Genomic DNA, 9873 nt, shown 5'->3' with positions numbered 1-9873 from the left:
CCCCAGAAAGAATCAGCAGAAACTGTGGTTCATTTGGAGAAATTCCAGGAGCTGGAGAGGCAGGCCTCAGACCTCAGATGATCATTCAGGGAGCTGGCCCCTTCCTGGGCCAGTCCAGAATCTCACACATCCATCCTACCGGAGCCTAGAGCTGTTTTTCCATGGATGGGAGATAGGGGCCCCAGGGATCTTTCCCAGGCTGCAGCAAGAGAACTTGAGCTTAAAAGGCCTGGAGTCAAGACTGGAGGGAAGATTGTGGGAGCTGCTCAGGGCCCGAACATTCAGGAGTCTAGACACCCAGCTGCTTGCACATGAGGGTCCTCCCTTGGGGAGCTGGTCGGGAGCCAGGTGTGGATACCCCTATCCTAGGAGTACCCTTCTCAGCACTGTCCAATTGAATGCTTTATACTGCTGTGGCAATTGAGCCCTTGAAGTATGGGCAGAGTGACTGAGGAACTGAATTTTTAATTGATTTTCTTCTCATTACTTTGCACGTAAATTGAAGTAGCCCGATGTGGCTGCCGGTACCCTACTGGACACAGCAGCATTTAGCTGAAGACTCGGATTGCAGAGGAAAGCCAGGGACAGGAAGGTCAGAGTCTGTGGTTGGTGCTGCTCTGGGGTCTGACATTGGCAAGAAGAGTAAGGCCCCAGGGGAGGGGAGAGGTAGGACACTCTGAATCTAGCTCCACAGAGCTGTACCTGGCTCTCAAGGATTGAAGTGCTTGTTCACCCACCCACACCCACACACGCACACCTGTGTGTGAGCCTATGGGCTGGTGTGCCTGAGGGCACCCACAGACTCCCTTCTGTGCAGCCTAGAGTTCCGCGCCCGTGCAAGATCCGGGAGTCCATCCTTGTACGTATGCCGTGCGGCCTCCCAGGTGCACACAGGCCAGCGAGCGAGGGCCGCTAGTCCAGCAGGTCTTGCAAGAAGGCCCACATGTACTCGTGCATCTCCCTGGGGTTGCTCTGTGGGATCCAGTGCCCCACGCCCGGCAGGATGTGGGCCTCCAGCCGGCCCGGCACAAAGCGACTGCTGATGGCTCCCACCAGCCCGTGCTCGAAGTAGGTGTCCTTCGCTCCCCACAGCAGGAGTGTGGGTGTGGCCAGCTCCTGAGGCTCCAGGGGGAAGTTCCTATGGCCAAGACAGAGACAGACAGAAGAATCCCTGCCCCAAATCCCTGCCCCCACAAGTCTCCTGAGCTTTCGGCCCTGGGTCTGGTCTCACCTGAAGAGGTTTCGGTAATAGTTGAGGGGCCCAGTGAGACCACCAGGCTGTGAGAAGTCATAAAGGAAGGCCTCGAGCTCGTTGGGGGTTAAGTGTGGGATGCCTCTCTTGCGGTGTGTGAGGGTGGTCTTCAGGATCTGGGTACACAACGGGACTGTGGCTTCAGTGCCCAGGCTGCCCAGGCCCAACCCACTACCCTCCACCTACCACCAGCCTTTGCCTCACTGCACCTGGAAGTCAGACATGGACAGTAATTTCTCAGGCAGCCAGGGAAGCTGGAACAGGAAAATGTAGTTGGAACGGAAGAACTGGCTGATGTGACGTATAGAGTAGTCTGGCGGCAGGGGAAAGGCAGATGTGAGGCCTGGGCCTGGGGTGGCCCCACATCCCTGTACCCCTATAGGCACCCGGATGCTCCAACACTCAGGAATGTCATTGCTGTCTGCCTGAGCCCGTGAGGACACTCGTCACTCCTCCTGGCCCGGGTACCATCTTCCCTCCCTGCCGAGTCGTCACTGTACCCAACAGAATGGGGGCACCTCTCTCCGCAGCTCCCAGGAGCCCCCAAGAGCCACTGGTGTGATTCCCCTGCCCAGGCCTGGATGCATTTCAATATTTACTGAGCACCTACTGGATGCCAGGACCTGTTTAAAACCCTGGAGACACAGCAGTAAATGGAACAGCCAAAACTCCCTTGCCCCTGGGGAGCTGACAGTCTAGACAGAGAGAGAGACGAGAAAAAACAGCAAAGAGGGAGGGAGAGAGAGAAAAAAGATAAGAGAGGCCATGTCACTGTGCCATTCGACTATGATACTGGGAATTAGAATCAGGTGAGGTGACAGGCATCTCATGCTATTGTAGTTGCTTAGTTATCTATACCTTTCTTGCCAGAAGAAAGGCATTTAACCTCTCTTGCCTCAGTTTCCCCCAACTGGACCACGAAGATAGTAACACTTTCATATGCTCGGGAGGCTTGTGTAGGTTATTGTATGCAAGCTCCTCGTCAGAGCAATGGTTACCTGTAGGTGCTCAAAACATGTGAGTCACTCCTAAGTGTACTGTCATTGACTGTAGACTGGGTGTGTCATGTGTGTCCCCAGGCCCTCGAGTGTTGACTGGTGGACAGGGAAGCGTAGACACAGACACATGCTCCTTCACACAGGCCTATCCCAGCACCCTGGACTCCCCAACCCACCTTGGTACACAGACATGGGGGCAGCGCTGACAATTACCATCCGCTCGACCAGGGATGGGTAGTAGATGGAGAAATTCCAGGCGAGGAGCGCACCCCAGTCATGGGCTACCAGGATACACTTGGAATAACCTGGGCGGTGGCGGGGGGGAGGGGCAGAGGAACAGGTGTAAGTGAGATGCTAGGGAGAGGTGAGGCAGGGTGAGGGAGGCCAGGCCTGGGATGGGGGTATCCCCACCCAGGCCCAGGATGACATCCTGGATGTCCATCATCAGCAGGTCCATGGTGTAACAGTCTACATCCTGAGGGGCGTTTGAGGAGCCATATCCCCGTAGGTCCACAGCCACCACGTGGAAGCAGCTCTGGAACTCCCAAAGCTGGTAGCGCCAGGAGAACCTGTCAGGCGGGTGGGGAGGGAGGTTGTCAGGGTCCCCAGGCTGCACCTCCACCCTATGCCCAGCAGGGGCCTTCCCAGGCCCCACCTCCCTGCCCTGGGCTTCCCAGAAAGGAAGATGGGGGAACCCCAGGCTGAGGGCAAGGTCAGCTGTGCTCTGGATCCAAGACCTCTTTGTCCCATATCCCTTCAGGGCCTCCTCCTGTAGACAGCAACCCTGTCCTCTAGCACCCCATCTGGATGCTTTGTGCCCCCAGTCTACCCAGCCCTCGTGCCTGCCTCCTGGATGCCCTGGTGGTCCGAGCTCCACCTCCAGCTTCACCTCCAGCCTTGTGTGCCCCAGGACCCTGGGCTTCAGACCTACCAGTTCTCTGGGAAGCCGTGCAGAAACAGCATGAGGGGCCCATTGCCACGTCCGGCGGAGACATAGTGCAGGCGCAGGCCCGAGCTCTGGGGGAGGGCACAGTCCGAGACCTGGGGCACCCTTCCTCGCTAGGCTTGAACACCCCAGCCGCGTGCAGACCCAGATTTGGATTCAACCATTTGCTGTCTGCACACCCCGCCCGCCCCAGCCCTACAGGGCCCGACCTCCCGGGCTGCTCGACGCCCCCCACCCCCACCAAGCCCCGACGGCCACACACCCCTCCCCCCCTGCCCCGGGGCGCGCGCGCGCTCACCTTCAGGGTCAGGAAGCAGTGTTCGCCCAGGGTGGGGTCGCTCAGACAGGCGGGTGGGGTGCTCCGGGGGCGCCCGCAGCAGCCGCGCCGGGGCCGGCACAGCACGTGTGTGAACGCGATGCAGCCATAGACGGCGGCGGCCACCAGCGCGGCGGAGAACACGAGGCTCCACATGAAGGCGCGCAGCAGCTTCAGAGTGAGGCGCGACGGCGCCAGTAGCGCTGTCACCACCAGCTCGGGCATGTCGCCGCGACCCGGGACGACTTCGGCGCTGCCTTTGGGAGTGTGGGCGGGGGGCGCAGGCAGCCGCACCGAGGCGGGACCCGGGCTGGGGAGCCCACCGCCTTTGGTCCGGGGCCCCTCCGTGCCTTCGAGGCTTGAGGAACGCTCCGAGAGAAGAGGCGGGAGGCTTAGACCGAAGCCGCCACTGCAGACGACTCACCTAAGTACCAGGTAAATACCTGGGCGCGACGGCGACAGCGAACAGGAAGGGGTGAGGGGATGGAGCCTGTGAGGACCGGGCTTCGGTGCCTGGGGAGGAGCCTTGGGGAGAAGGGATGCGAATTGCGGGCGGGGCCTAGGCAGGCTTGGGCGGGGCTTAATAAGGGGCGGGGTCTAGTAGGACTCCCGCCCGCGGTGGGTAGGGATCTGAAGTGTAGGGGGAGACTGATATGTGTACCAGCGTGGGGGCCGGAGGGGTACCTGGGCGAAATGGGCGGAGCCTGAAGCGAAGGGGTGGAGCAATGCAGGTTAGGTGCGGCCTATGAGCCAGAAACTTAGACCCAACTTGGCCTAGAGGCGTTGGCTTAAGCCACCGGGGCGTGGCTTAAAGGGTGGGCGGGGGAGAGGGTGGAGCCCAGGTGGGGCGGGGCCCGAAGTTGGGCGGGAGAAGGTCCTAAGGCTGGCCGGGAGGGTTTGGGTGCGAGGGCTGGGCCAATAAGCTGGGGATCGGCCTGTGTCCGGGCCAATGAGACGGGGCGGCGGGGCCGGAACCTAATATGGCGGGGAGGGCGGGCCCGGAAGCGGAAGGAGGGGGACAGGTAGTGCTTTGGCTGGGATTAGGAGGGAGTCGCGGGCGGTCGCCGCAAGCCGAGGAGGCCTGGGGGCGGGGGGGCCCTGCCGCCGCCCTCCGAGAGCTCCCCTTCCTGGAGCGCGCGACCCTGTCCTTGGCCTGGCTGGGAGAGACCTAGCAGCACCCTCACCCAGGCCTGGTTCTAACGGCGGGTCCAATGGCCTCGACCCCGCGCGGGCCTCGTTAGTCCCGCGGGCCCGTCGTCGGCCCGCCCCTACACGGCTGTGATTGGAGGGCGGTGGTTATTTACGTGCTGGCGACAGGTCTCGCCCGGCAGCCAATCGGCGAGTGTTGAGGCCCGGGGCTCCGCCGGTGCCGACCAATGAAGACCGGGAGACTCTTGGACTTCTAGAAGGCAGGCCCGGCCCGGGAGCTGGAGGACCGGACCGGTTGAGCCACTGGAGCTCTGTCTGAAAGAGGAAGTGGGGCAAGGTCGGGCGAGAGGCCCGACCCGGCCAGCTTCCTCCTCCTGTTTTGCAACCTTCCCCGAAGATCCTGAACGTTTCAGGGTCACTCACCGTTTAACCCGTATAAACACCCCCATTAAGTGTAGGTACTATTATCACATCCCTGTATTACAGACCACGAACCCGAAATTCGGGGATTAAGTCATTTGCCTAAAGCTACACAGCTTGCTGAACAGGACTTACAGAAAAAAGCAACAATCTCGGGCTCCACCTCTCCTTCCGCCCGGAGGCGGCCATCGGAATGCTTTTAGCTTTCTTCTGGTGGTTATCCAGGTATCTCGCAACGCGCTCGTGTAGCTATTTCCTGATGACCAATTGGGGGCATTAAGTATTGCATGGACTGTCATCACCATTGGACAGGCCCTACCCGTTTTTAGTGTTCCTATTGGTTTCCTTTAAGCACTCCATTGTTTTCGTCACCTCCCATTGCTAATCTTACCTTTGTATTGTTCCGGCTGCTAAACATTACACTGTCCTGGGACCATAATTAAGTCTGTGGGTTCCTAGTAAAGGGGAATGGTGGTTTATGTGGTTCCGCCTCAGTAAACAGTGTATATCTCAGCGTCGGGCAGATGGCTATGATTACACGACCAGCATTGTACTAAGGTTTGTTCTCCCTGTACTTAGTACCTTTCTTTTCTTGCACGATTAGCCTGTATCATAGCTTTGGTTTCATTTACACTTTCCATCAAATCAGTTTTCCAACCACTGGATGATCGCGGTATCCCTCCCAAGTCCTCTAATCTGGCTACGTGGCTACGGAGTGTCTGGAGATCTCCCTTCTTCCTCTGCTACACAAAACTGACTCTCACCATCCCCCTACCCCCAGCTCTACCCTCAAACAAAAAGCGGCAGTCACAGGATGGTAATTTTATATTCAGTACAAATGTTTATTTTTGCAATGAGAACTGCACAAAAAAAAAAAAAACAAAAACAAACAAAAAAAAACCCTTTAGTATATAAGTGAAAAGTCTACGAATTCCCTTCTACAAATGTCTAAAGTGTTTAATACAAGTCTCAGATTCACTGACATAATTATTGGCCAAGCGATCCGTGCATACAGTACAGTGGGGGCTCGTACACACCTCTTACTCTTGTATAAGACTAAGATTTCTAGTACTGTGGGAGGGAGTGGGAAATGGCCAGAGAAATTAAATAGTAGATCCAAGTTCTAATTACAACCCAGTTAGAGAAACACCCATCAGGAAGGTGTGGAGAGGGCCATGGCAGAGCTAAATCTTTAGAAGGTGCAGACAAAAACCATTTCTCCAGCTAAACAGTGGGACCTGGCCTGGGGAAGTTACCAAACAAAACACGGAACAGAAATGAGGGGGCGGGACAAGATGGAAGAAACCCCAAAGAACCAAAATATAAGTCCCACTTGAACCAGCATAGTGGCACTTGAGGAAGTGCCTGCTGGGGCGTGGGGGCGGGGGCAGGGGCAGGGAGGCATCTGGGGGCCTCTGGCTGGATGCCTGAACTACACCCTTGCCAGGTTTCCCAGATCCCAAACACAAGATGATACAAGGGCTTTTCTGGTTGAAAAACAAAGGGGAATAAGGGTTAATAAACAGTGCTAGAAATGTTTCAGTTTGTGTCTGTGCGCACATAAATGATACTTTCATCTTACATCCTAGGGACCACTCGAGTGCCGCCCTTACCTTGTGGCACGCTGGTGGGCACACGGGCAGCCACATGGCGGGCTCTCTTGGAAGGGAATGTGTGGGTGCCTGTCTACACGCGTGGGAGGTGAGGATCCTGGTTCCGGGGGGGCGGGTGTACACTTATCTAAGAACATCTGGTTAACCCTGAGCTTAAATGAAAGGAGTAGTTAAGGTAGAGGCAGGCGAGGTGGGAGAAGCGGCCCAAGTCCTCTGGTGAGTGGGGGACCAGGATGGAGAAGGGCGAGGGGGAAGAATACTGTCTGGAGTTTGGCCAGGTTCTGCTGGAGCACATCACCCACCTAGAAGGCCAGGGTCCACAGGAAGAATGGGTACCTGGGCTCCCTGTCACAGCTTCAGCTTGGTCATGGAAGATGGGCAAGGTGGCCCCTGATGGTAGTTCTTGTACAAAGGTGGTTGGGGATCCCGGGGGGCCCCCTGGGCCTAGTCTAGGCAACAGGTGGTTCACAAAGAAATGTCAGGAAGACGCCAGCATTAAAAAAGAGAGATGTGTTTATTCCATGATCAGTACAGACCAAATGCATATTCACCGTATGAAAGTCAAACCAGTCAGTGACTCCAGAGTTTGGCCAACACTGAGGCACCAGCGTCGTGGTGTAGAGTGGGATCTCATGGCACACGTAACCTCACCAAGGGCTCCAATTATAAAATTAAAAAAAAAGGGGGGGGTGGGGGAAGGGGCAGCCGGCTGGTCAGGCTGGGTGGGGAGCCTCTCCCTCAGGGGTCTGTGGCCCCCCAGCCCCCGGTGCCTGCCTCGTCCCCTGGCCCTTCCTTTCCTGGTTAAAAAAAAAAAAAAAAAACACAAACAGATCTGACATTAAAAACAAACGGGGGTGGGGAGGGAAAAGAAAACATGGCTTTATAATTAAAAACTGACTAATAAAGTTTGAAACTGAGTAAAATATAGGCAGTTTTTTTTGTGTTTTGTGTGTTTTGTTTTTTGTGGGTTTTTTTTTTTTTGAGTTTTTTTACACCAGTTTGGTGGAGTCACCAACAAACTTCAAACAAAGATATGCCAACTATGTTCACTACACAGTACAGCCACGGTCACACACTACCCACAGCGCGGTGGCAGCCGCCGCTCAATGAGGAGACGATCACACCATTTCGGAGATAAGCAGTGCCATTGTGTCTGGAGGAGAAGAGAGAATTAAAAATAAAATAGAATCCAACAAAAAATATATATATAGAAAAAAAAAAAAAAAAAAAACAACCCAGAAACACAGGTGGGAAGGAACTGACTTTGGTTGGTGGCCTCACTCACTGGGCGAGGCCGGCCCACACACGCGCGTGTGACAGTCACCTTGCTCCAAATTGCCATGGACACACACACACCTCCACGGCACTATTCCCTTTTGCACAAGCGAACACTTATAGAGAGCGGCTCTCGATTAAAGGCTTGTGGGGGGAGGGGAGGGGTGGGGTCTGTTCAAGGCAAAGTCAGTGCCAGCAAGGGGGTGGGCCGGCGCCCTCGCCCGCCTCCAGCTCGCTCGGGCCTGCCCTGGCCTCCTGGGAGCGGGCGGTAGTGGCTGGGGTGTGGGGGAAGGACTCCTGGTGGGCAGGACGTCACGAACGTCACGTTCTCAGGGACAGAAAACCAGTCACGGTGGCGGCAGCGACAACGTCCTGTGTATACTGTGTAGACATGTGGCGGAGAGCAGGACCTCTGCCCCGCACGCGGGGACGCGCGGCTTGGGTCTGGCCGGCACTTGCTCGCGGAGAGGCGTGCTCTGAGCCGACGTCCTGTGAGGGGGTGGTGGGTGGCGGGACGTCCGGCTGGCTGTAAGGCAGACAGGCTCTGCGATCCTCAGCTGCCCGTCAGGCCTGCCCCGGGCACAGCATGCAGGAGGGCCAGGCCCGGAGCCACCCCCCGCCGCTGCTGCCGCCTCCACTGCCGCCCCTAACACTATGGAGAGTCAGCGTCTCGCCAGAAAATCAAAGAAGTCACCTAGGTGCTCTCAGAAAAGATTTTCTTCAAATATTGACAACAGATCACTCTGGAAATTCATGTCAATGGTAGCTGCCATCTGGAGGGGAGAGGAGGGAGGAGGGAGGGAGGGAGGGAGTGAGCCCAGGTGCCCTACCCTTACTGCAGCTTCCAGCCCCCCCCCCCCCCAGCACTGGCCAGGCCCTCGGGGCCCACACCCCGGGACCTCCCAACACCGACTGTGTGGACTGTGTGGGCCTGGGCCGCCGTGAGAGCCGAGGCCAGCACAGTGCAGGCCAGCGGGAGCCCCCCGCCCACCCGCCTCTGAGAGAGTGACTGCCTTCACCCCGAGGTTCCCGGTCCCCTTTCCAAGCCCCTCCAACGCTGGGCCCCGCCCCAGGCCCCCGACCCACCGCCTCCCGGCGCCTCCGCTCCTGCTCCCGCTTCCGGGCCAACTCCCTCTGCTGGTCCAGCATGGACTGGGGCTGGGAGCTCTGGGCCTGGGGGGCGGCGGCAGCAGCCACGGCGGCCGCCTGCTGCTGCTGCTGCTGCTGCTGCTGCTGCTCCTGCCGCTGCTGCTGCTGCTGCTCCTGGCGCCGCCGCGCCTCCTCGTGGGCCCGCCGGGCCTGCTCCAGCGCGTCCTCATCCTCCCGGCTCCTGGGCGCGGCAGAGCAGGGCAGAGCGCCGGTCAGCACCGGGGGCGGGGGGCGGCCCCGGGGCCCCAGGCTGCCCGCGACCCAGCCCACCTCATGCGCTCCTGCCGCAGCCGCTCCTTCTCCTTCTCGGCGAGCTCGGCCTGCGCCTTCAGGGCCTTCTCGCGCTCCTCCTTCTCCCTGGCTGCGCGGCGGAACTGCTCGAAGCTGTCGCTCGAGGACTTGGCTGTGGAGGACGGGGTGGTGGGATGCTTCTGCACCAAGCTAGCCCAAGAGCCCATGTTCTTGATTTTCAAGTCCTGCCAGGCAGAGAAACCACAGGGTGGGTGCGGAGTCGGGCTGCACGGAGAAGCCCACAGCCTGAGGGCACCGCCCACCCCGCCCCCAAGGTGCCTCCCTGGCATGGGGACACCTGTGGACTCACTGTTCCTACCTTTTTGGGTGCAACTGGCGTCTTCGGCTCTTGTTTCTGTTTGTCCTTGTCGGGGGCCCCTGGTGGGGGTGCGTTCTGCTCAGGGGGCCGGATCACAGGCCTCCCGACGTCCACAGGCTTCATTTCAGGCCCTGGAACACAAACT

At 58.2% G+C, this 9873-nt stretch overlaps 2 protein-coding genes across 6 annotated transcripts in view; both read right to left on the bottom strand.

The window, feature by feature from the left end:
- Positions 1-393: 393 nt before the first annotated feature.
- EPHX3 (epoxide hydrolase 3) lies at positions 394-4035 on the bottom strand. Its single transcript, XM_034997783.1, has 7 exons — positions 3495-4035; positions 3182-3267; positions 2662-2819; positions 2427-2555; positions 1462-1565; positions 1232-1368; positions 394-1138 (listed from the first exon to the last, which is right to left on the bottom strand). Exons 1-7 carry the CDS (start codon positions 3735-3737, stop codon positions 913-915), a joined length of 1083 nt encoding a protein of 360 aa, XP_034853674.1. The 5' UTR covers positions 3738-4035; the 3' UTR covers positions 394-912.
- Positions 4036-7189: 3154 nt separating this feature from the next.
- The window catches only part of BRD4 (bromodomain containing 4), a 92149-nt gene continuing 89465 nt past the window's right edge, over positions 7190-9873 (bottom strand). For all 5 annotated transcript variants that reach the window (XM_034997779.1, XM_034997778.1, XM_034997780.1 and 2 more), the window contains 4 exons: positions 9729-9859; positions 9389-9594; positions 9056-9299; positions 7190-8742 (listed from right to left, as the gene is read on the bottom strand). In XM_034997779.1, coding sequence (XP_034853670.1) covers positions 8674-8742; positions 9056-9299; positions 9389-9594; positions 9729-9859 — 650 coding nt within the window. In that variant the 3' untranslated portion in view covers positions 7190-8673. The remainder of the gene's footprint in view (positions 8743-9055; positions 9300-9388; positions 9595-9728; positions 9860-9873) is intronic.

This window comes from Mirounga leonina, unplaced genomic scaffold (genome assembly GCF_011800145.1).
Source record: "Mirounga leonina isolate KUSES-001 unplaced genomic scaffold, KU_Mleo_1.0 Mir_94, whole genome shotgun sequence".
Taxonomy (NCBI): domain Eukaryota; kingdom Metazoa; phylum Chordata; class Mammalia; order Carnivora; family Phocidae; genus Mirounga; species Mirounga leonina.
This window is presented reverse-complemented; position numbering and strand designations above follow the sequence as displayed.

Excerpts from the sequence above, each read along its gene's own strand:
- EPHX3 (XM_034997783.1), bottom strand. The coding sequence starts at position 3,737 with ATGCCCGAGCTGGTGGTGACAGCGCTACTGGCGCCGTCGCGCCTCACT. Across the intron at positions 2,820-3,181 it reads CACGGCTTCCCAGAGAACTG|GTTCTCCTGGCGCTACCAGC; the intron begins GTAGGTCTGAAG and ends CCCGCCTGACAG. Across the intron at positions 1,139-1,231 it reads TATTACCGAAACCTCTTCAG|GAACTTCCCCCTGGAGCCTC; the intron begins GTGAGACCAGAC and ends TCTTGGCCATAG.